General features: G+C 44.4%; 1 protein-coding gene across 1 annotated transcript in view; it reads left to right on the plus strand.

The window, feature by feature from the left end:
* Positions 1–25,147, plus strand: part of CMTM6 (CKLF like MARVEL transmembrane domain containing 6) — a 97,894-nt gene extending 72,747 nt beyond the window's left edge. The window contains exons 3-4 of the mRNA XM_075315241.1: positions 60–161; positions 20,915–25,147. Of these exons, the coding sequence (XP_075171356.1) occupies positions 60–161; positions 20,915–21,076 (264 nt within the window). The 3' untranslated portion in view covers positions 21,077–25,147. The remainder of the gene's footprint in view (positions 1–59; positions 162–20,914) is intronic.
* The last annotated feature ends 2,122 nt before the right edge of the window (positions 25,148–27,269 follow it).

The raw sequence follows: 27,269 nt of genomic DNA on the forward strand, positions 1-27,269 counted from the left end.
CTTTAGATTGAGCGCCATCTAGTGGACAGTATAACAAATTACACTTTTTTCTTTTGTAGGATTTCTGGGTTACTGTGGGCGTCGGTGCTCTCTTCTTGATAGCGTCCATTGTATTTGCTGCTACAATGGACTATGAAGTTCAACTCGGAAAAGTATCTGTGGTAAGTGAAATATATATTTTTCAGAATAGGTTTAGGGTTTATTGAGAAACTATCATTTGTCTGATGAAGAGAAAAATCTTCCACATGATGAAAATAATGAAAGGCAAGACAATAAGGCATATTTCATTTGTAAATGGGCAATTAGCAAAAATAGCATATTGTTAGACTAATAAAGACCCATATTATTATTATTGGGTTTTTTTTGTTTTTTTTTTTAATTAAAAACATCAACACACTGACGAGTAAAGGCTAACAATGTTTTGAACTTCTGACTTTCAGGCTCCATATCTCACCATCCACTACAGCTTTGAGTGTGAGAATACCTTCATTATATAGACAACTATCTTGGCTATCTCATGCATAAATCTGACTATTTAGCATATGATTAGTTATGTAGATTCTTGTCTTATCACTGCATTGTTACTGTTTTGCTCCTAAAAAATGTAGTTTTTATTATTTTGTTAGTATTTTGTTAGTATTTTGTAAGTCCACCTTTGGCTTTCAACACTTCCTGAATCCTTCTGGGCATGCTGTCAATCAGATTCAAGCATATCTCAACCGATATCTCATTCCAGGTGTTTTTTACACTGTCCCAATGTTGGGGCATACAGGTCGACTCACTTGGGTATGTATACAGGTTTTTCTTCAACTCTATGCACAAGTATTTCATTGAGTTGAGGTCTGGGGATTGTGGGGGACAATCCAGCACCTCCACTTCTTTGACAATGAACCATTCCTTTGTCAATCTTGACGTATGCTTCGGGTCATTTTCCTGCTGGAACACTATGTCATCCTTTTCATACTCATTGTACTCAAGTGTAGGAAGTAACTTGTCTTCTAGAATACTCACATATAGCTCAGCAATGAGACCACCATCAATCTTGGTCAAGTATCCAACACCCTTTGGCTGTGTAACAACCCCATATCTTCAGGCTTCCTCCACTGAACTTGACTGTTCCTTCAGTTTCTCCATCCATTAGCCCCTTTTCCCACCAGTCTGATTTGCACCCATCAGAGCCTAGTCTATTGACTTTCATCTCATTGTTCCACCCATTTCCAATCTTCTACTGTCCATTTTTCGTACGTTTTGGCAAATTCAAGCCGAAGCTTGATATGATATTGAAGTTGAGGCTTCACCTTTTTTCGGAACACCATTCCAGACTTCTGTAATGTGTATCACATGGATGTCTATGATCTCGAAACATGAGACATCTCTACTGCTGTGTTTGTCACGCCAGAACTGATAGACCTTGTAATGAGCCAACTTGTTGACTCCGATATTTTGTCTGGAAGTGCCCCTCTTGGCTTTTGAATGGATGGACGGACTTCATTTTGTATTCTTCCAGCTGTCATGGCACTCACATGATGCAGTTTGGCAATTTTCTTGGCCAACAGACCGCTATCGATGAGCTGGATTTCTTTTTCTCTTTTCTTGGGAAATCTTCTTCATGGCTGCTCCTCAATTCAAACCAGTGATCTTTCACTTGGGGAATTAACTTAATAACACACTGAGCTATTAGAGAATGTGAGAACAGGTTGTAATTTGTAGTATACAGGAAGAAAAGATTTTTCCACCTCCAGAAGCAAAACAGTAACAAAAAGCTGTATACATACCCAAGTAAGTTGACCATTATTCAACAACATGTAGAAGAGACCTGGTATCAGATTTAGGTCGAGCCGTGCTTGAATCTGATTGACAGCATGCCCAGAAGGATTCAGTGTTGAAAGCCAAAGGTAGATTTACAAAATATTAAGAAAGTAATAAAAATGGAATTTTAATTTTTTAGGAGCAAAATGGTAACAATGAATCTGTATTTCTAATCATATGCTGAATAGTTGCAAGTCAAATTTATATATGAGATAGCCAAATGTTTGTCTATAAAATGATGGTAGTCTCACGTTCAACGATGTAGTGGATGGTGAGATATGGAGCCTAAAAGTCAAAAGTTTAAAACATTGTTACCCTTTTGCTCGTCAATGTAAGTGTAAAACACATAATAGACAACACATGAGAAGACAGACACCAGTACTCTGGCAACCAAGAAGAACGCTAAGTAAGTATGAGAGAAGGTACTCTGAAGTTTATTTCATAATAAATGATCAAAAAAGCTCAAGTGTGAACAGGTACCTATCAAAAACACTGCGGACACCAGCTAATATAGTTTGTCATTAGTCATTACAGCAAGTAAATGTATAAATACCACGTTAACTGACAAATATTTCCTAGGTATGCTGAAAATTGGTTAATCATTATAGATATCTATCAAAAAATACACTATAAACACCAGCAAATATAGTTTGTCATTACAGAATGTAGATATATAAAAAAATACTACACTTACTGGAAAGTATATAAGGCAAAAGAGGGGAAATAATATGTAAAAAAGTAAGACACAAAGTCATAAGACATTATAGCACAAATCACTAGAAGTGTATATAACATCGCAACGAGATCACTCTTACCCATAGTAAATAACATCTAAAAAAGTCACCACAACTATCCTTAACTTACTTCCCTGAGAAAACAACAACACTATATGTGAAATGTACTTCGAGGATAGTTCTGGTAACCTTTTTAGATGTATCATCGACTAAATTGATAATGTAGTATATATAGAAAAAGTAGCTCACAGAATAAAATACTACTGTGGTACTATTAAAACCTATAGTTTACTAGATATGCATTAAAATTGGTTTGAATTAAAACTTATAAAGAAAAATCTGGTAAGTATAGAGTTCTTCCCTAAGATCACGCTATATAATCCCTCAATGAATATGTCCTTAATAGCTGTGTAGTAGGTTGGCACCCTACTAGATGCCACCACTCAACAAGGACTGTCCCTCCTCTGTCCCTATTATGCCCTATACCCGATAGATGGCACATATATAGAAACAGAATCATAGTAGATGGTACATATACAACTTCAGAGTGTAAAGGGAACCAACCACCATGATTTTCCTCTATCAACTAAATCCAGTGCTATACTGGTGCTATCATGCTGATTCTATGCATTTCTTTAGTTGTGATATCGGATGTATAGCTTCTGAAATATAGGCAAGTAAAGTTTATGTAATACACTGTTACTTGACTGATAGGTGCTGCAGAATATCTAATAGGTGGGTCAGGTTTTGTTAGTTATTCTCACCCCTGTCTGGCTGCCTGTCCTTACTTCCTCCACATGTAATAACAGGAATGGGGAAGGAAGGACAGGCAGGCAGACAGGGGCGAGAATAACTAGCAAAACCTGACCCACCTATTAGATATTCTGCAGCACCTATCAGTCAAGTGAGGGTATGTGCGCACGTTGCGTTCTGGTGTGACAAATTAAAAGCAATGTTTTGTCACTGCATGTGCGTTTCAAAAAGCATCCAAAACGCTGCGTTTTGGATGCATTTTGGGTGCATTTTTGACAGTGCGGTCCCACTCAGCCTGCTACATCCCCATAGAGCATGGCTGGCTGCGAGACACAGCCGTGCGATCAGAAAGAACTCGGATGAACTTCACCCGATTTAATTGTCATCTCGGGGTTCTGTCTGTGTGCTGCAGCCTGATTTGTGATCACAGGTGAAGGATTCTCGAGTGACCGCAAATTCCCTGAGTGACTGAAGTGAGCCGCACGATCAGCGGTGCCGTTACTCAGGTAACCTGCGGCCAGCTGGAGTCTTCCATCCGAGAGCAGTGGCCGCAGATAACCTGAGTGATGTCACCGCTGACAGCGCGACCCACTTCAGTTTCTGCGTGGAGCTCACAGGAGCGGCGGTGTTCTACGTCCGCTCCTGTCAGCTTCATGTAGCAGAGCTGGATGCATCGTGGGACCTCGTGTGGATTATGCCGGACCTGGAGGGGTATTTGGGGATTTTAAGAAAGTGGTGAAAGAGGGTGGGTTTTTTTTGTCTTTTATTCCAAACTAGCTGAACTACCCGGCTTCGCCCGGGTTAATAACTGCTGTTAACAAAATAGAATGTATTAACATTCCCGGGATAGAATGTATAAATAGAATGTATTAACGCCCAGGATAGTAACTGTCTCTCTGTTTCTCTCCCATTCTCTGTCTGTCTCCCCCTCTGTATATATCTCTCTGTCTCTCTAGCTTTGTCTGTCTCTTTCCCTGTCTCTCTATCTCTTTGTCTGTCTGTCTCTTTCCCTGTTTTTCTCTGACTGTCTCTCCGTCTCTCTCAATCTCTTTCCCTCTCGGTCTATCTATCTCTTTCCTTGTCTGTCTATCTCTGTCACTTTCCCTGTATGTCTCTTTCCCTGACTGTATCTTTCCCTCTCTTTCTCTGTCTGTCTCTTTCCCTCTCTTTCTCTGTCTCTTTCCCTCTCTTTCCCTGTCTGTCTGTTTCCCTGTCTCTATCTCTTTGTCTGTCTGACTCTTTCCCTGTCTGTCTCTTTCCCTCTTTCCCTCTCTTTCTCTGTCTGTCTCTTTCCCTCTCTTTCCCTGTGTCTCTTTCCCTCTGTCTCTTTCTCTTTGTCTGTCTCTTTACCTGTCTTTGTCTGTCTCTTACCCTGTCTCTTTCCCTGTCTGTCTGTTTCCCTGTGTCTGTCTCTTTACCTGTCTGTGTCTGTCTCTTAACCTGTCTCTCTCTTTCACTCTCTTTCCCTGTCAGTCTGTCTCTTTGTCTGTGTCTGTCTCTTACCCTGTCTATGTCTGTTTTCTACCCTGTCTGTGTCTGTCTCTTTGCCTGGCTGCATTGTGACACGCCAACATTCCATATAAGGGCGTGGCTGCGCATTCTTCTGAAGTTCTGGCTGCACTGTGGCTCCCAGCTCCATTTGCTTTAATGGTGGCAGGTTTTTTGGTGAATAACTGTAAAACGCGGGGTTAAAATTTCCCCTCAAAACAGCCTATGACGCTCTCGGGGTCCAAAAGTGTGCAAAAGTTTGTGGCTGTAGCTGCGACGGTGCAGATGCCAATCCCGGACATACACACACACACACACACACACACACACACACACACACACACACACACATACACACATTCAGCTTTATATATTAGATAAAGGATTTTTTGGGTATATGTATTTATTTACTTTCACTTACAGGTTAATCATGGCTGGGTGTCTCATAGACGCCTGCCATGATTAAACTAAGACTTAGTGGCAGCTATAGGCTGCCATTAACTCCTTATTACCCCGATTGCCACCGCACCAGGGCAATTCGGGATGAGCCAGGTAGAGTCCTGGGACTGTCACATCTAATGGACGCACGCCGGTTTTTTTTTTTAAATTATTTATTTATTTTACTGCACTACATAGACCCGCCCACCGGCGGCTGTGATTGGTTGCAGTGAGACAGCTGTCAGTGTGGGGGCTCATCTGATTGCAACCAATCATAGGCACCGGTAAGCGGGGAAAGCAGTGAATACGAGATGGAATAATGAGTGGCCGGCATTTTCAAAAGAAGCAGTGTGACAGCTGTGCAGCGCCGCGCCGGTGATCGGTGAGTATGAGAGACGGGGGGAGAGGGAGAGACCGACCGACAAAGAGAGAGACCAACTGACATGGACAGAGACCGACATTGACAGAGAGACCGACACAGAGAGAGAGAGAGACCGAAAGACCTGCGTTCTGTTTGTCAAAAAAGCATGCAGAACGCAACAAAAATGCAGTGCAACTGCATTTTGGTTGCGTTTTGACACACCTCATTGATTTCAATGGGAGGAAAATGCAACCAAAACGCACAAAAGAAGTGACATGCTGCTTTTTAAAACAAATCGATTTTGTCAAATATTTGGCATCCAAAACGCTGCGTTTAAAAAAGCAACATGCGCATGGAATTTGCCAACCTCTCATAGACTTTACTGAGAACGCATGCATTTACACTGCTGTTTTAAACGCTGCGTAAACGCAGGAAAAAAACGCAACGTGCGCACACAGCATAACAGTGCATTTCATAAACTTTACTTGCCTATATTTCAGAAGCTATACATCTGATCTCACAACTAAAGGTATGTATAGAATCAGCATTATAGCGCCAGTATAGCACTGGCTTTAGTTTAGATAGGAAAATCCTGGTGATTGATCCTCTTTAATAAGCCAAAGGACTGTCTGTATATCAGTCACCACGGGTACAGTAGCCAAGAAAAAGGACAATTCTGGTCTGGTGTTCGATCAGTATACAGTATAACCAACTCTAGTAGCTAATGTAATAGTCAAAGGGATTTGTCACAAGGGATGGTCCATTGAAGAAAAATAAGGAGATAAGGTATCCTAACAAAGCTTTTTTTGGCAATATATCGCTTCAGTGGTCACTAAGTATGTCTAAATGTGTGTGTGTATATATAGTGTGAGGTAGCGTGGTCGGCTGCGCAGCAGAAGACACGGGATCCAGGCACCAAGGGTCACAGCACACGGTTTAATATCCAAACAAAAGTCCACAACAGTACACATGTGCCTCTCCAGCAGAGAACTCAGGGAGTTGTGTTCACTCCCTCACACCCGGCACACCCGCCCTTGTTCCTGTTTCCTTTTAACCCTTCCTTCAGCCTGTAGGCAAACAGCATTAATCCTGGAGTGGAGTTACTTTCTATCATGGAGTGAGCACAACCGGGGCGAGACATACCGGCCGTCATAGACAACCCCGGTCAGTGTCTCACATACCCCCCCTCAGTTCAAGCGTGTGGGGTTGAACTCCCGCCATCAAACACGGGCCGCGGGACAAGGCATCGGCGTTGCCCTGCAACCTACCGGCCCGGTGTTCAACCGTAAACCGGAAGTTCTGCAGAGAAAGGAACCACCGGGTAACCCGGGCATTCCGTTCCTTGGCGGACCTCATCCAGACCAGCGGAGAGTGATCCGTCACCAAGCGAAACTGCCGTCCCAGCAGGTAATAGCGTAGGGACTCCAAGGCCCACTTGATCGCCAGGCACTCCTTCTCCACTACGCTATAATTCCGCTCGGGAGGGGTGAGCTTCCTACTTAAGAAGGTGACGGGGTGTTCCTCCCCCTGAACTACCTGAGACAGCACTGCACCCAGGCCGACCTCCGAGGCGTCAGTCTGTACTATGAACTCCTTCCGGAAATCAGGGTTGACAAGAACGGGCTGTCCGCACAGGACCCCCTTCAAGGCCCGGAAGGAGTCCTCGGCCTGCGGAGTCCAGCGCACCATGACGGACTGCTTGCCTTTGAGAAGGTCCGTCAAGGGGGCTGATAGTCCCGCAAAATCTTTTACAAACCTCCTGTAATACCCCACGATACCCAGGAAGGCCCTAACCTGCTTCGTGGTCAGGGGTCTAGGCCACTTCTGGATCGCCTCAACCTTGTTAATTTGAGGCTTAATCACTCCTTGGCCTATTACGTAGCCCAAGTAGCGGGCTTCCGTGAGCCCCAACGCACATTTCTTGGGATTGGCTGTCAATCCGGCTGTTCGGAGCGCGTTCACCACCGCTTGTACCTGTTCCAAGTGGGTCTGCCACTCAGAGCTGTAAATAATGATGTCATCAAGGTACGCTGATGCATACGCCTGGTGGGGTTCCAGCACCAAGTCCATCAACCTCTGGAACGTGGCCGGAGCGCCATGTAACCCAAAAGGCAAGACAACATAGTGGAAGAGACCCTCCGGCGTAACAAAAGCGGTTTTCTCCTTGGCGGACTCCGTCAGTGGCACCTGCCAGTACCCCTTGGTCAGGTCGAGCGTGGTGAAATATCGCGCCTGTCCCAGCCTATCAATCAGCTCATCCACCCGGGGCATGGGGTAGAGATCGAACTTGGATATTTCGTTCAATCTCCTAAAGTCATTGCAGAACCTTAAGGAGCCATCGGGTTTTGGTATGAGGACAATGGGACTAGCCCATTCACTCCGGGATTTTTCGATGACCCCCAGGCGTAGCATTGTCTTCACTTCCTCTGATATAGCTTGTCTTCGAGCCTCCGGCACCCGGTATGACTTCAGGCGTACCTTCAGGTGAGGCTCGGTGACAATGTCATGTCGTATCAGACTGGTCCTACCAGGCAGCTCGGAGAAGACATCGGGGTTCTGCTGAACCAGCCGTCTGGCCTCTCGCCTCTGTGTCTTGGTAAGGGCTTCTCCAATCCTTACTTCCGGTTCGTCCTCTCCGGAGGTCGTTGGAGCCGGATGTGAACGACCCGAAGAGGAGGGAGATGGGGAGAAAACAACCATCAGGCTTTCCCGTTCCTGCCAAGGTTTTAATAGGTTGATATGGTATATTTGTTCGGGTTTCCGCCTACCGGGCTGCAATACTTTATAGTTGACCACCCCGACTCTTTCCTTTATCTCGTAGGGGCCTTGCCACTGAGCCAGGAATTTACTCTCCGCCGTGGGGATTAAAACCAACACCCGATCCCCGGGTTTAAAGGTCCGCACGGTGGCGTGTCTATTGTAGCGGCCGCTTTGCGCGGCCTGAGCCTCCTGTAAATGCTCCTTCACAATTGGCATGACCGCGCTTATGCGGTTCTGCATTCCTAAAATGTGTTCAATCACACTTTTATGGGGGGTGGGCTCTTGCTCCCATGTTTCCTTTGCCAGGTCCAACAATCCCCGGGGATGTCGCCCGTATAACAATTCAAAAGGCGAAAACCCCGTGGATGCCTGTGGCACCTCTCGTATGGCAAACATCAAATAGGGAAGCATCATATCCCAGTCTTTCCCGTCTTTGGAGATCACCCTTTTGAGCATGGTTATCAGGGTTTTATTGAATCGTTCTACTAACCCATCCGTCTGAGGATGATACACAGACGTACGCAACTGCTTGATCTGGAGTAGCCGGCATAGCTCTTTGGTTACTTTAGACATGAATGGGGTCCCCTGATCCGTAAGGATCTCCTTGGGCAACCCCACCCGGCAGAACACAGCAAACAACTCCCGAGCTATAAGCTTCGCCGCAGTATGTCTGAGAGGTATCGCCTCTGGATACCGGGTGGCATAGTCAACGATCACTAGGATGTGTTGGTGCCCTCGAGCGGACTTTACGAGGGGCCCCACCAGATCCATCCCTATCCGTTCAAAAGGGACTTCTATAATGGGTAACGGTACCAACGGACTGCGAAAGTGGGTCAGGGGTGCGGTAAGCTGACACTCCGGGCAGGTTTCGAAGAACCGTTTTACGTCCCCAAAGACCCCGGGCCAATAGAACCTTTGCAATATTCGCTCCTGCGTTTTCTTGACCCCTAGGTGGCCACTCATCAGGTGTTTATGAGCCAAGTCGAGGACCCGCCGGCGATACGGCTGGGGCACCACCAACTGCTCTACTCCCACGCCCCGTATTTCATCTACCCGGTAGAGTAAATCCTGCTTAAGAGCGAAATGGGGGTACCTTACCTGGGCACCGGGCAGCTGTGCCACCCCGTCAACTACTGTCACCCGACTCCGGGCATGTATTAATGAAGGGTCCTGGAGTTGGGCTGTCCCAAACGTATCCGGGGACGCCTCCAACTCCGGGATGGGCTCGACCGTCTCAGCCTCTCCTGCCAATACCTCTAGGGGCGACCTATCGGGTTCACATTCTGTCCCTATCATGGGAACCCCTACGGCAGGCGTCCCGGATTCAGGATTGTAGGGCTCAGGTCCCGGACTGACCAATATCTGAGGGGACTTAGGAGGTCCCTTCCATAAAGTCCAAAAATAGGGCAGATCCCTTCCTAGGATCATGTCATAAGGAAGAGTGTTAATAAGTGCCACCTCATGTTGCACCTGACCGCAAGGTGCTGTGATGGTGACAATCCCCGTGGGATAGTCTCGGCGGTCCCCATGTATGCAAACCACCCCCACGGTACGTCCTGTGGCCTTTACTTTAGCCCTCAAGGTTGATCGCACAAGGGTCACTAAGCTTCCGGAATCCAACAAGCCTGTAACCGGACATCCATTCACCTGTATTTGGCACAAGTGGGGCTCAGTCTCTGGGGAGACCAGGTCAGCGGTACACACCACCTGAGCATACATTGAACCCCGCCGGGTAACCCCACAATCCATGGGCTCCGTGGTGAGTGGACACTGGGCTTCCATATGTCCCACCCGCTAGCACCGCCAACATCTAATAGGGAAGGAAACCCCCTTGACGAGTTGTCGTTTAGGGTACATAACCTTCCGGACCTCAGGGACGGCGGGCGCGGCCTCAGACGGGACGGTAGCGGACTCCTGCCCCGGTGTCAGCGGTGGGTCCTTGGCCCTAGGCTTGGAGGGGCCGGACCGACGAGCGGTACGCAAAGTCTCAGTGTCCCGTATCAAGTCCTGCGTAGCCACATGCCGCTCTACCAGGCCCACTAATTGGTCCAGGGTACTTGGGTCGCCCTGTCCTACCCACCGTTGAATGGTGACGGGTAAAGTGCGCACAAAACGATCAACTACTACCCTTTCCACCATTTGCGCCGGGCTCAGAGTGTCAGGCTGCAACCACTTCTTTACGAGATGCAACAAGTCATAGGCCTGGGAGCGTACGGGTTTGGCTTCCTCATAGAACCACTGATTTACCCGCTGAGCCCGTACATAGGTATTCACCCCCATCCGAGCAAGTATTTTGGCTTTCAGGGTCGCATATTCTAAGGCGTCCTCGGTACAGAGGTCCAGGTACGCTTTTTGGGGCTCCCCCGTCAGATAGGGCGACAATACCTCAGTCCACTGGGGGGTCGGCAGCTTTTCCCACTCGGCCACCCGCTCAAACACCGCCAGGAACGCTTCCACATCATCCCCCGGGGTCATCTTTTGCAACGCTTGTCTCACCGCTTTCAGGACGCTGCCGTCGTCACCCGGTCCCGGGGTTGTTGCTGCCGGTCCGGCACGGATCGACTTGGCCAGGAGAACCATCTGTTCTTGGTGCCTTTGTTCCTGCAATTTCAAAGAGTGCTGCTGATGATCCAACGACCGGAGCAGGTGTGCATTGATCTGTTGCTGCTGCTTTAGTATTTCCTCCATGGCGTCGCCGGGTTTGGGCTGTAGTATAGCCGCTTGAATCCAGGACATGTGCTACCGGGTCACCAGAAATGGAAGCTACACCTCACCGGGCTGGCATGCCCGCCGATTCTCCACCATATGTGAGGTAGCGTGGTCGGCTGCGCAGCAGAAGACACGGGATCCAGGCACCAAGGGTCACAGCACACGGTTTAATATCCAAACAAAAGTCCACAACAGTACACATGTGCCTCTCCGGCAGAGAACTCAGGGAGTTGTGTTCACTCCCTCACACCCGGCACACCCGCCCTTGTTCCTGTTTCCTTTTAACCCTTCCTTCAGCCTGTAGGGAAACAGCATTAACCCTGGAGTGGAGTTACTTTCTATCATGGAGTGAGCACAACCGGGGCGAGACATACCGGCCGTCATAGACAACCCCGGTCAGTGTCTCACAATAGATATAGATTTTATATATATATATATATATATATATATATATATATATATATATAATGGACAACCACAGTTTTTGATAGCAAAAAATATGCATGAATCTGTAACAAGGATCCGTATACCGTTTTGAACTACTGTTGTGATTAGCTACATTATCTGGTGTGTGTAGTGTCTTTATATAGGTGCCAGTTTACACTTGACTTTTTTGATCGTTTATGATAAACGATCATTATACCTAGCATTTGTTTGTCAGTTAACAAGGTATCTATATTCTGTAATGATATACAATATAAAATGGTGATCACAGTGTCTTTGATAGGTACTTGTTCACACGTGATTTTTTTGGATTTATGATTAACTAAACCTTGGTGTACCTTCTCTCATACTTACTTAGCTTTCTCCTTGGTCTCCAGAGTACTGGTGTCTGTCATTTCATTTCTTTGTCTATTATATATTTTACATTGATCTACTGATGTTTTCAATAAATACTTTAATTTTAGACATTGATGCTCTCTGTTCTCTTGTTTTATATATGTTTACATACAGTCATGGCTACAAGTGCTGGCACTGTTCAAATTGTTCCAGAAATTGAAGTATTTCTCCCAGAAAATGATTGCAATATTTTGTTAAGACAAATATTTACCTTATAAGGCTGGGGGTCTGTCTTACAATCTGGAGGTGTCTTACCGGGGGTTAGCAGTGGTGGTGGAGCGGGGGTCACAGGAGGCAGGGGCAGTGGTGGAGCAGGTTGATGAGGCGGTGCAGTCGGCGGGTATCCCAGATGCTGGGAGGTAGGCAACTTCCAGAAACTGTCGGCGGTGCGGGCTTCAAAGAAATGGTACATTGTCAAGGCACCAGTGCCAGAGGCAGCAAAAGAACTCAAAACATCTTTGACCCTCCACCATATGTGACTGTAGGTTCTGTCTGCTTTTCATTTTAGGCCTCATTCCTTTTATTTAGTAAACAGTAGAATGATAAGCTTTACCAAAAAGCTCTATCTTGGTTTCATCTGTCCACAAGACGCTTTCCCAGAAGGATTTTGGCTTACATACATTTTGGCAAACTAGCTTTTTTATGCCTCGACTTCAGCAGTGGGGTCCTCTTGGGTGTTCTGCCATAGCTTTTAATTTAATTCAAATGTTGATGGATAGTTAGTGCTGACACTGATGCACCCTGAACCTACAGGACAATTTGAAATTCTTTGGAACTTCATTGGAGCTGTGTCACGCTGTACAAAGGGCTAGTAAGACGTAGTACAGCGTATTCCCCACTAGGTGGCAGCAGAGTAGTGAAGGAGAGACAGAGTCACACTGTTACAGAAAGGCAGTTGAAGTAAAGCAGAGTAACTTCAGCAGGCAGTTAAAAGGCGAACCACCAGCGTGCAATAGAGTAGTCAAACAGTCAGGGTCTAGCCAGAAAAGTAAAGTCACTGCAAGGGGAGGATCAAAATCAAATCAGAAAACAGAACCTAGGGGGAAGCCAGGAAATCAGGTATGCAGAGGGAAACAAAAACAACAGACAGGAGCGGGAAGTCAGGGACCGGGACAGGCAGATGAACGGGGAAGGGTACAAGTCAGGACACCGTAGCAGGGAGGCAGGACAGATCGGGAACACTCACCAGAGCCAGTATACACGCTGCAAGGCAGAAATATCACTGGCACTGAACCATGGGTAGAAAGGAAAGATATAGTCTCCTGGCATCCAGAACGAGGCAAGGGAAGTTAACCCCTGACATGACCAGCTAGAGCTTGGTGTAACCACATTAGGGAAAAGCCGGCCTGCATCATTACAAGCTGCTTATTCACAAACCGGACTATCCTGCATTGCAACCTTTCATAAATTTTTCTCTGCCATCAACATCCAGAGAGATTATCTACAGTACCATGGTTTGTAAATTCATTGATTATTTTTTTTCTTGATATTTTTCAACAATTTTAGTTTTCAAGTTATCAGACAGTTCTCTTCTGTTTCTGTTCTCCATGCTTAGTGTGGAACACACAAAGACTAAATGCAAAGATTGAGTCAACGTCTCCCCTTTTTATCTGGTTTCAGGTGTGATTTTCATATTGCCCACACCTTTTACCTGCCACAGCTGAGTTTGAACGAGCGTCACATGCTTGAAATAAAGTTGTTTACCCACAATGTTGTCCTGCTCATTTTGGGAGTTTTGTTCAATGTGCCTTTGTTTATTTATGTTCAATGTGCCTTTTTTTCCACTTTTTTTGTGTTGTTACAATACACACAAAGATATAAACATGTGCATGACAAAACATGTAATTGCAATAATTTTCTAGGAGATATACGGTACTTAATTTTCTGGAACAATTTCAAGGGTGCCAACATTTTAACATACTGTATACTTTAACAGAAAATCATGGCCTCAACATAAGCGATACCGTGTACAGTCAATTGGGAAGCACAGTCTACTAGTGCATCTCAATAAATTAGAATATCAACAAAAAGTTAATTTATTTCACTAATTTAATACAAATAGGGAAACGCATATATTATATAGAATCGTTACACAGAGTGATCTATTTCAAGTGTTTATTTCTGTTAAAGTTGATGATTATGGCTTACAGCCAATGAAAACCCAAAAATCATTATCCCAGAAAATTAGAATAATTACTACAAAACATCTGCAAAGGTTTCCTAATCATTTTAAATGGTCCCTTAGTCTGGTTCAGTAGGCTACACAATCATGGGGAAGACTGCTGACAGATGTCCAGAAGGCAATCATTGACACACTCCACAAGGAGGGTAAGTCACAAAAGGTCATTGGTAAAGAAGCTAGCTGTTCACAGAGTGCTGTATCCAAGTATATTAATGGAAAGTTTAGTGGAAGGAAAAAGTGTGGTAGAAAAAGGTGCACAAGCAACTGGGATAACCGCAGCCTTGATAGGATTGTTAAGAAAAGGCCATTCCAAAATTTGGGGGAGATTCACAAGGAGTGGACGGCTGCTGGAGTCAGTGCTTCAAAAGCCACGACACACAGACGTATCCAGGACATGGGCTACAAGTGTCGCATACCTTATGTCAAACTACTCATGACCAATAGAAGTCAGAATCATCTTACCTGGGCCAAGGAGAAAAAGAACTGGACTGTTGCTCAATGGGCCAAGGTGTTGTTTTCAGATGAAAGTAAATTTTGCATTTAATTTTGCAATCGAGGTCCCGGAGTCTGGAGGAAGAGTGGAGAGGCCACAATCCAAGCTGCGTGAGGTGTAGTGTGAAGTTTCCACAATCAGGGATTGTTTGGGGAGCCATGTCATCTGCTGGTGTAGGTCCACTGTGTTTTATCAAGACCAAAGTAAGCGCAGCCATCTACCAGGAAATTTTAGCGCACTTCATGCTTCCCTCTGTCGACAAGCTTTTTGGAGATGGAAATTTCATTTTTCAGCAGGACTTGGCACCTGTCCACACTGCCAAAAGTACCAATACCTGGTTTACTAACCACAGTATCACTGTGCTTGATTGGCTAGCAAACTCGCCTGACCTGAACCCCATAGAGAATCTATGGAGTATTGTCAAGAGGAAGATGAGACACCAGAACCAACAACGCAGACGAGCTGAAGGCTGCTATCAAAGCAACCTGGGCTTCCATAACACCTCAGCAATGCCACAGGCTGATCACCTCCATGCCACGCCGCATTGATGCAGTAATTCATGCAAAAGGAGCCTCTACCAAGTATTGTGTACATTTACTGTACAGACTTTTCAGTAGGTACCAACATTTCTGAGTTTAAAATCATTTTTTCAGTCTTATATAATATTCTAATTTTCTGAGATAATGACTTTTGGGTTTTCATTGGCTGTAAGCCATAATTATCAACATTAACACAAATAAACACTTGAAATAGATCACTATGTGTGTAATGACTCTGTATAATATATGTGTTTTCCTTTTTGTATTGAATTACTGAAATAAATTAATTTGTTGATGATCTAGTTTATTGAGACGCACTTGTATAATCTATCTCCTTGTTTGCATTTTATGAGTGAATTCAAAGATAGATACTGAGCTGTCGATGCTTTTTTTTTTTTTTTTTTTAAACTAGCCGTCTTGTGATCTTTTTTTTTTTAATTTATCCCATCACTAGTCCCCAAATTATATTACAGCTGATGCTAGCTTATTCATGTGTTCTGTTCTATCTGAAAATTTGTGGCATATGTCTCTTCAGTAAGGCTGCGTACACACATCAGTTTTTGGCCATCAGGCGCAATACGGCAGAAACATGAAAAAATGCATCCGGCGTCTGTTGACGCCGGATGCATTTTTTCCCCCATAGACTTCTATTAGCGCTGGATTGCGCCAGATGGCCTTGCGTTCCATCCGGCTTTCGCCGGATCCGGCAAAATTTGCTTGTATGGCGGCCGGATGGAACGTTGAGGTGAACGTTTTTGTGTCCGGCAAAAAAAACGTATTGCACCGGATCCGGCGCCATACGGCGTGTTTTATAATGGAAGCCTAAGGACGCTGGATCCGGCGTTATATAGCAAAAACTGGATTACGGCCGCCAGATCCGTTTTTTTGAACTGAGCAGGCTCAGTATCAAAACGGATCCATCAAAAAACGGAAGAAACGGATGGAAAAAACTGATCCGACTGATCCGTTTTTTCGCCGGATCCGTCGCATCACTTTTTCCGACGTATTGAGCCTGATGGCAAAAAACTGATGTGTGCACTTAGCCTTAGGTCAAATACTAACATTAGTTCCCCTGAGAATTTTTTGCCTTTATATTCTCTGAAAAGGATTACCATCTCATTCAATAGGACTTCATGTATAACAAATTACATAGCATGTACAACACACTCTCTCTGTACGGGAGGACAGATACTACCATTAAAGTCATAGATGATGATTATACAGCTCCTTTTGTACGGTTCTAATGTAGAAGATGACAGTGCAGCCTCTTTCACGGTATACTTAGAATCTATTAGTTTATATAGGAGACTATAATGAGAAGGGTCATCATACTGTTACCAGAGCAAAGAGGACTAGCTCTAGCAGTTTATGTGATACCATGCTGATTCATCAGTTTATTGCTAGCATAGCATATAAAAATAAAATGCAGGATGAAATGTGGAGATTAAAGGGGTTATGCATGTTTGGCAGAAAAGTCACTTTATATGACAGTAGACGTGTGAATCCTTACAATGCGTGCTGTCAGGATTCTCTATTGTAGGAGCCGAGAGCAAGTGGTCATGTGGTTGCAAGTATGCAATATCTATACTCCCAGCCACATATTAACTAGACTGTGCAGCCTAGTGCAGTACAAGTGAATTTAGTGAGGCCGTGTTTGTCTAGTCGGAATGTGGCCGGATGTATGCATATCGCATACTTGTGGTCACATGGTCTCTCTGCTGTCACCGGAGGATCCTGATAGCGCGCTCTGTGAGGATTCACAAGTCTGCAGTCACAAAGTGACTCCAGACATTTATGCCAAACCTGGATTACCTTTTTAAGGGCTCTTCTCCACTTGCGATTTCTATGTGCGAGTGCGATCAGATAGAAAATCGGATCTTAATCGCACCAGTGTAATCAATGAGGCTGTGTCCTCTTGCTAAATGTTTTACGGCACGTCTCGTGCTCTCGGTGAAATCGCAGCATGCTGCGATTTCACCGAGTCTCAGCTCTAGCACCCCCATACAATCCTATGGGAGCGAGAAAAAAAATCAGAATCCGGGTGGCATGCGCATGTCATACACATGGCATACACATGTCACACGGATCCTTGACACTTGCATACTGCATCAGACTGGCTACCGGAGGAATCTCCAGTATTACCAGGCCTTGCCGCGGTTACATGCACTGAACTCCGGAGCTGTCACTTGAGCTCCAGAGTGCAGCCCGAACAGCGAGCGCCGAGTGATTGATTCCCCGGCGATTGCTGTTCAGTTCATGACAGCTGCAGACAGACCGGGCTGATTTCTGGAGATCAGGTGACAGATCCGGGGTTCAGTGCAGGTAACCGCGGCCAGGACTGGTATTACTGGAGATTCCTCCGGTAGCCAGTCTGACGCGGAATACATAAACACTCACATAGCACTCGCATGACGCTTGCATGTCATACGGATGCTATGTGAGGAAAAAAACACACACCGTACGCAGACCATACGCAGGACACTCGACTCACATTTGTAGCCGAGTGTCGCTGTGAATCTGTAAACGCAAGTGGAGAAGAGCCCTAAGATGGAGGCTAATTAGAAGCAGTAGGAATCTAAACTGCAGAGAAGTTGGTACACTATATACAATGGTGTTTTAAAGTTTGAGAAACCTTCAGAATTTTCCATATATTTGACCTAAAACTACATGATTTTCACACGTTATGAAAGTAGATAGATAGCCAAATTAAAAAATTAGTCAAAAATTCTAGACTTCATATTTTTTAAATAAGAAAAATAAGTAGTGATGGGTGGACCCGGATTGTAAAAGTCTGGATCTGCGCGGGTTCAAGAGAATCTGACCACCAACCCAAAGCCAGGGAACTCCGGGTAACGATCCGGGTCCGGCCACCTGGGTAATAAAAGAAAAAAATTAACAAAGAAAAAAGAGACAAAATAAAAATGCTTCCATTATACTTGAGTACTCAAGTCATGCTCATCCAAGTATCCAACTGCTCGTTACGAGCAACCGAGCATGGAAGTGCTCGCTCATTACTAGTCTTCAGAAATCTCCTTTGTTTGTGCCATGACACAATGATACACTTCAACAAACATACATTCTGAAGATCAGACTTTGATGGATCTTTATTATTCTATGAATAAAACAGGTCGCCCACTCACACCTGATTGTCATCTCATTGAAAACAAATTGATTTCACCTTCAGTTGTTTTGCCATTCAAACGTGATATTGGATAATTTAAAAAAATGAAAACATCTAATATTCTTGACTTTTTTTGTTATCATTATCTACTTCTAGGACTAGCATGAAAATTTGATGCTGATATAGGTCACATTTATGTAAAAATATAGACAATTCTGAATCTGAAGGGCTCAAAACTTCCAAGAAGCACTGTGTTTATAAAGAAAGTGTGATAAGCAATCAGGTGGGGATTACATGGACAAACAAAATGCAAACTCCAGTCCAGTACGTGCGTCAGCAACCCCTACTCAGAGGACTTCAGATTACATGATCACCATTTAAATCCCGTCTAGCAGTTTTAAGCTGGTGTCACACTAAACGACAGCGACAACGACGTCGCTGTTACGTCACCATTTTCGGTGACGTAACAGCGACCTTGTAAGTCGCTGTTATGATCGCTGCTTAGCTGTCAAACACAGCAGAAGCAGCGATCATAAGGTCGCTGTGCTACATGTTCAGAGAGCAGGGAGCCGCGCTTAGCGCTGGCTCCTTGCTCTCCTGCAGCACACATCGGGTTAATTAACCCGATGTGTGCTGCAGCTACATGTCACAGTTCAGAGAGCAGGGAGCCGCGCTTAGCGCTGGCTCCTTGCTCTCCTGCAGCACACATCGGGTTAATTAACCCGATGTGTGCTGCAGCTACATGTCACAGTTCAGAGAGCAGGGAGCCGCGCTTAGCGCTGGCTCCTTGCTCTCCTGCAGCACACATCGGGTTAATTAACCCGATGTGTGCTGCAGCTACATGTCACAGTGCAGAGAGCAGGGAGCCGCGCGCACTGCTTAGCGCTGGCTCCTTGCTCTCCTTGCTACAGTATACATCGGGTTAATTACCCGATGCATACTGCAGCCACATGTCACAGTACAGGAGCCGGCGCTGGCAGCAAGAGCGGAGGCTGGTAACCAGCGTAAACATCGGGTAACCAGGGAAAGGTCTTCCCTTGGTTACCCGATGTTTACGCTGGTTACAGCTTACCGCAGCTGCCAGTGCCGGCTCCTGATCGCTTCATTTCGTCGCTCTCTCGCTGTCACACACAGCGATGTGTGTGTCACAGCGGGAGAGTGACGACCAAAAAATGAAGCTGGACATTCAGCAACGACCGGCGACCTCACAGCAGGGGCCAGGTCGTTGCTGGATGTCACACACAGCGACAGCGACGGGACGTCGCTGCAACGTCACAGAAAATGGTGACGTAGCAGCGACGTCGTTGTCGTCGTCGTTATGTGTGACACCAGCTTTAGACACCTTCCTTTCCCACCATACTCAATCCTCCTTGTTTCTATTTTTATCACTCCATGCTCCTCACATAATATCACTGCCCCACTTGGCAATGATATTAGGCAAATTACATTCATATTGTTATCCCTGCCTCCTGCTTGGTTCATGAGGAGAAACCTTTCACAGGTAGGAGACAGGGAAGACTAGTTGAATCTACATCACTTAGGATACGGAGCCTGCAGTTGCATAGGAGCAGTAGTTCTGCGTCATCACAGCTGCCCCTAAATAGGACCCTGGAGTTGAGTAAGGGGTGCTTCACACACAGCGAGCTCGCTGCCGAGATCGCTGCTGAGTCACGCTTTTTGTGACGCAGCAGTGACCTCATTAGCGATCTCGCTGTGTGTGACAATGAGCAGCGATCTGGCCCCTGCTGCGAGATCGCTGCTCGTTACACACAGCCCTGGTTCGTTTTCTTCAAAGGCGCTCTCCCACTGTGACACACAGATCGCTGTGTGTGACAGCGAGAGAGCGACAAATGAAGCGAGCAGGGAGCAGGAGCCGGCGTCTGGCAGCTGCGGTAAGCTGTATCCAAGATAAACATCGGGTAACCAAGGTGGTTACCCGATATTTACCTTAGTTACCAGCCTCCGCAGCTCTCACGCTGCCTGTGCTGCCGGCTCCGGCTCTCTGCACATGTAGCTGCATTACACATCGGGTTAATTAACCCGATGTGTACTGTAGCTAGGAGAGAAGGAGCAAGCGCTAAACAGTGTGCGCGGCTCCCTGCTCTCTGCACATGTAGCTGCATTACACATCGGGTTAATTAACCCGATGTGTACTGTAGCTAGGAGAGCAAAGCTAAGCGGTGTGCGCTGGTAACTAATGTAAACATCGGGTAACCATACCCGATGTTTACCTTAGTTACCAGTGTCCGCAGCTTCCAGAGGCCGGCTCCGTGCAAGCGCAGGGTCGCTTGCACGTCACTGCTGGCTGGGGGCTGGTCACTGGTCGTTGGTGAGATCTGCCTGTTTGAGAGCTCACCAGCGACCATGTAGCGATGCAGCAGCGATCCTGACCAGGTCAGATCGCTGGTCGGATCGCTGCTGCATCGCTAAGTGTGAAGGCACCCTAAGTGCGGTGTGATAAGACTCGCCTTGTGCAAATCGAGAGGTATCATGGGAAATGTAGTCTGCGTGAGGAGAACTGTATTGGAGAGTAATAGCACATCAACTTACACAGCATACATAAGAGCCTCTACAATATTATTTAATAATAGCTTACGCTACACTTTATAGGAAAGAATTCTGCAGTCTCTTAATGTACCGTATATTTGTGTGTATCTCCTATTAATCTTATTTTTTTTATCTTTTAGGCCTTTGGATTTTTTGCCTCTTTTGCATTTATTGTGGAATTGTGGTTTATGCATAAAAATAACTATCTGGAACGAAATCAAGGACCTCAAACACCTAAAACTAATGGCGCCGTGGAGAACGAGCCATTAAATGCTTCCCCCCCCGTTCAAGAATCTAATTAATTATCCAGTACACAGGTTCTGGTTGATTTATCCATCATGAGATACAATTTGACAGTCTGTTTTTTATTCCTTTTACATAAAATCTACTATTTTGAAGAATACAATCCATAATAACACTATGTGGATATGCAGGAATCTGTTGCCTTGTCCTGATAACTTCTCGCTCTCTTAAGTTTATTTTTGTATTCATTCCAGATAATGTTTCATTATATGCATGATAAATTCCTTCAATTATTTATTTGCCATCACTTTGAAAGTAATGAACTTAGCTGCTTAGGATATTTCAGTGCACTTCTTAAGCTGCCACACACTTTGCCTAATGTGAATAATGTCAAGCTCAAGAAGTCCATCTTTAATGATAATGACAACATTGCAATGAAAGCCTCCTGTCACTTGCTACAGAGTGAATTACTTTACAGGTGTAAATAGCCCTTTATATGAATTTTTAATTAATTTTGCATTAATTCTTGGTGCCTTATCGTTTAGATATAGGTGTTGTACCATGTAAATGAGCTGGATATCTATATTCTGTATTCTAGACCTAAATAGTTCCAAGACGTCAAACAGAAAGGGTTCTGAAGTTTTACAACTTGCATTAGGGATATCAGATGGAAACAATAGGCTCTATCTGAATTGTGGGGCATAGGGCATTTAAAAATGGCTTGCCCCCTTTGAAACTTAGAACAACTTGTCTTTCAGCTGATCACAAGCTGTAATTATTTAGCATCCCCAACAATTAATTTGTGAGGGAACCCTGCAGTAAGTGCCTAATATACCTACAGTGCCTCCGCAGGGGAAGTAAAGCATTACACCATTCCCATTGAAATGAATAGGATGTTATATAATGTATGGACATGGTCCTTCAGAGGGATTCTTTGTCATTATTTTGGCTCATAAAGGTGTTCAGGACTAGTCAGAGTTCCCTTATCAAAAATTTCATAGTAGATTTTGTAAACCAGATCAACCCAATCAATGAAGTAAATGGCGGATTGACCTTGGTGACTACAGTGTATTGTAGAGTGGTGCAGCTGTTTTTATGGCACTTGAGGCTGTTTTACGGATCTCAACAGTAAATGCACTTAAAAAGAAAGAATAAATAAAGTTGGGCCTGTTTTAGCAATGCTACTTTTTCCTAGGCTGTGCTCGTTAGAGAGGTGACCACTACTGGTCACGTTTTGTGCACAGCAGAGTAGCGATCACTGGACCTGGCGTTGGGACTTCAGTAGGGATGGCATTCCTATCATCCACAATCATGAAGTATGAATGTTTGGCCCTAGAGGGAGGGAAGCCTAAATATAACATACTGGTGTCTTAGTAAAATGTGAATTACCACTAATGATTGCTCTGTCTTTTAATATTCATAGTTTTTAGGGATTTCTAGAGTACAAATTAATAAAAAAAACACCCAGTAAAAATGCCTTGAGATGAATTAATATAGCATTTGTGTTTCAGATGTAATCCTTGTTATCTGCCTAGTTAATCAAAGGAAAGTAAGTGCTAATTGCATTCAAAATGGCCAAATGTGCCCCGTCTCCGTCTTCTCACTAGCACACTTGCTAGGGCTAGCCAAATGTGAGTGTTGTGGTGTGTTTTATTTTCTTTTTCTTCTCCATGCCTTTTTCTCAACTACCTAAGGCCTGTTTCACACATCAGGGAAAAACACAGATGTTTTTCACTGACATGTTAAAAACGCATATGTCCCTCCATGTGCCGTGCACAGCACATGTAGGTCATCCATGTGCAATCCGTGAAACGTGATTGCATATGGCGATAAACTCACCTGTCCCCACTCCTGCTGTCTGTAGTGATGAACTCTTCGGCTCTGCTGTGTTTCCGCCCCCGCTGCAGCTACTTCCGGGTCGGCTCTGGCTACATACATGAATATGCATGACAGTAATTAGCCGGCTCTGAAGCAGAGGCATCAGATTCCGGAGAGAGCGTTGCTGGAGAATGTGAGTATAAAAAGCTTTTTATTTTCAATGTCCGTGTTTTTCTGGTATGTGTTTCACGGATCATACCATAGTGTGGTCCGTGGGACATCAGTGATGCCAGAAAAAAACGGACATGTCTCCGTGCGGCAATCACGGACACGCGTGTATGCCGCACGGAGACACGGTCAGTGAAAAATCACTGATGTGTGTGCAGACCCATTGATTTTAATGGGTTTGCGTATGTTCGTGATTCTGGTACGTATAAAAACTAGCACATACATAACCAGAATCACTGACGTGTGAAAGAGGACTAACAAAGGACTGAACATGTTCAATTGCCCCTCACTGACCCCTTCCTTGCTGAAAAAAGCTTGAGTTTCCCGTGACTTCCATTATACTCGTTACATGAGTCAAGCCCGTTGAAGCGTCCAACTGCTCATTACGAGTACCGAGTGGTAGTGATCGCTCATCAGTAATACTGATTGTGAGCCCCATTGGGGACAGTATTGATCATTTCTGTAAAGCTGTGGAGTAATGGCACTATATAAGGAATAATGTATAATAAATAAATAGACCTGCTTTTTAAATGTGTAAGGCTACGTTCACATGACTGTTTTTGGTCCGAGTGTGGTCCGTTGAAAAAACCTGACGTCGCGGAGAGCACTAGGACCAATGTTATTCAATTGCGCTTTTTTTTTTTTTTAGAGGGAACAGTTTTTTTATTCTATTTTATTTGGATGAAGTATTTTCTTTATTTTGGAAGAGACTCGCCCATCCTAGTCCATAGATGCGCAAAAAAAGAAAAATTGGATCCCATAGAGATCACACGTACAGCATTCAATTGTTACAGATACAATATAATTCTTAACATGGGGAAACTTTGTAGAAACTCTGATGACTTTTTACGCTTGTGTGAACTCAACCTAAGAGTGATAAAAATAATTTCTTTTCAGCTTTAACAACAAGTTATAATGCTTGCTTGTATGAATAGATATAACATGGATATTTTACATTTAGAACATGCAGGGAGCTTTGCGGTATTAAAGGGAACCTGTCACCAGATTTGGTGACTATAAGCTGCGGCCACCACCAGTGGGCTCTATACAGCATTCTAACATGCTGTATATAAGAGCCCGGGCCACTGTGTAGAACCTAAAAATAGCTTTATAATACTCACCTTAGGAGCACAGCAGTGCAGACTGGTCGGATGAGTCTCTCCGTCCTCCAGTTCCGTCGCCTCTTCTTTCGGCCATTTTTGTCCTTCTAAAGCCTTGGTGCATGACACGTCCTACGTCATTCACACAGTCCGGCATTGAGGTCTCATGCATGCGCACTACAATACTTTGATCTGCCCTGCTCAGAGCAGATCAATGTGGTCCTGCGCAGGACCTCAATGCCGACCTGTGTACATGACGTAGGACGCGTTGTGCACCCAGGCTTCAGAAGAAGGAGGGCTAAGGTGGCCAAATGAGGAGGCGCCAGACCCAGAGAACGGAGACACACATCCGACCAGTCTGCACCCACCGACCATTTAGGTGAGTATTATAAAGTGATTTTTACATTCTACACAGCGGCCTGGGCTTTTATATACAACATGTTAGAATGCTGTATATAAGAGCCCACTGGTGGTGGCCGCAGCTTTTAGTAGCCAAATCTAATGACCAGTTCCCTTTAATTGCAGAAAAGTAGAGCTATACGGTGACTAGTAGGACTTCACTGCAACTAATTATAGTTAATGTGGTCACATCTGCAACATGAATTTCAATCTTGCTAGGTTTTCACATGAATACATTATCTGTTTTTTTTGTTTTACGATTGGCAGAATGGCATTTGTGAACCTAATGATGCGTGGACACAAGTCACTATATAGTCCTTGCATAAATAGAAGAGTCGATTATGTGCTTTTTCTCCTGCTCAATACTCGTCTTGCATTTTTTAACATAATTTCGTAATCAGACATGTGAAGGCTTTTAAATCCTTGGATGCTGATCTGTACATATTTCTCTTCGTATGTGTCTACTGTACATGACACTGAATATAATTACATTTGGCTGGGTTTTTTTTTAGAATATTAGCAGAAATTGATTTTATGTACCAAAAGAATCCATGTGATATTAAATAAAGTAGCTATACAATTTTGGATCCGTTGGTTCTTATTTATTACTGTTTTTATTGCTGGGTGAATGTTTTTTTCAGAAAAGGAATTTGTTGACACTTTTGACATGTACCCCATATTGTGTAATGGAAAAAAAATGCTCTGTTCACAAATGTATTGGAGCCCTTGCAGGACAGACACCATTGAGGCCTACATAGACTCCACTGACTTGTCACTGAGTCTCTCAGGTTCTAATTGGTGAAAATATTGAGCCTACAAGCCTCTGGGTGATTTCCCCTTGAAGTTTGTTTAAATATTAGTTTATAACTCTGAACTATAATGCAGAGTTTGTAGTTTTCACAATAGTCACTAAAGTACACACAATCTGACATTCTTTCTGTAGCTCCCAGGTCAGCTTCTCTGTGTAGATTGGGACAGAGTCCACAGAGTGCCCTTTAATTGTACTGCTAAAGACCTAGATAAGGCAGGATATGCGCTATGTACACAGATGAAGCTCTAAGTACCTCACCAGTATTATATATCACAGATGGCTGTACTCTACCACTATAAAAATAGGAAACACCACCCACCCCTGCTAGACTCAGAGCTATATGGATCCAATTGAAAAAATTCCTCCAGCCGAAAATCCAGGCAAAACATAGAACTTTATTCCAATGCAATTAAAAAGTAAATAACATCTTCATTTAGAGGAATTTTTTCTATTGACTCCATCACTGTATCTCGATACTGAAATAATCTGATATATTTTGGTCATTGTGGCTGCCATAACATGTACACACATCTTACGGTCATAAACACATCCTATAATGTTCGAATCTCATTTTCTTCCTACAGTACCAATATTTTCCTGTCATCAGTATTGATGTTAATAAAATCATCAATATATCAAGAAAATATAGGGCCTGATTAATCATGATCATTGAGAAAATGGGGGTGTGGCAGAGTTAAGCCCGCTTTACACGCTGCAATGTATCTTACATTGTGTCGGCGGGGTCACTTCGTAAATGACGCACATCCGGCATCGTAAGGTACATTGCAGTGTGTAACAGCTACTTGCGATTGCGATTGAATGGTAAAACGTTCATCGCACACACGTCGTTCATTCCTCATGAATTGAACATCAGATTGTTCATCGTACCCAGGGTAGCACACATCGCAGTGTGTGACATCCCGGGAACGATGAACAGATCTTACCTGCGTCCTGCGGCTCCCGGCCAGTAATGCGGAAGGAAGAAGGTGGGAGGGATGTTTACGTCCCGCTCAGCTCCGCCCCTCAGCTTCTATTGGCTGGCTGCCGCGTGACGTCGCTGTGACGCCGAACGTCCCTCCCACTCCAGGAGGACTCGAGGTCGTATGGACGGGTAAGTACGTGTGACGGGGGGTTACTCGTATGTGCGGCACATTCAAGAAATTGAACGTGCCGCACATACGATGGGGGCAGTTATGATCGCATACGATATCGTATGCTGGATCGTAAGCTGTAAAGCAGGCTTAGGGTATGTGCTCACTCTTAGTGAGTGGTAAGGCTATCTGTTTTAACTGCAGGAAAATTAAAATTTGAAAATAGTGAATTTTTCGAAATTTCCATCAATTTTCTTTCAATTTTTGAATTATGTTCAAATCATATCGATCTAAATTTGCCACTAACATAAAGTACAATGTCTCATGAAAATGACTCAGAATCACTGGGATATGTTGAATCATTTCAGAGTTATTACCACATAAAGTGACACTGGCCAGAATTGAAAAATTTGGCCTCGTCAGCAAGGTGAAGAGTCACTAACAGCCACCAATGCAGCTTTACATCCATTTAGTCAGCTACTTGGCTGGAATGTCACCCAATCTAGAATTTAATTTACAACTCCCCTTTAGAATCTGATGTGAGTAAAAGCGTAAAGAGGTAACTTGTTAGATCTTTTTGTATAGGTTGGATTATGGATATTGGAACAATGTCCGTCCCCAATCATCGAAAGGAACAGACTAAGCATCTCATATTTCCATTATGGATGTGAATTTGGGTGAGATTGTTCCTAGAGTTGCGCGAGTACCTAACTATTCGTACTCGGTATACAAATAACAAATACTGAATACCGAGATAGATAAAATAAAGCAACCGTACATAGCACCAACTTAAATAAATACATAT

This window comes from Anomaloglossus baeobatrachus, chromosome 6 (assembly GCF_048569485.1).
Source record: "Anomaloglossus baeobatrachus isolate aAnoBae1 chromosome 6, aAnoBae1.hap1, whole genome shotgun sequence".
NCBI lineage: Eukaryota > Metazoa > Chordata > Amphibia > Anura > Aromobatidae > Anomaloglossus > Anomaloglossus baeobatrachus.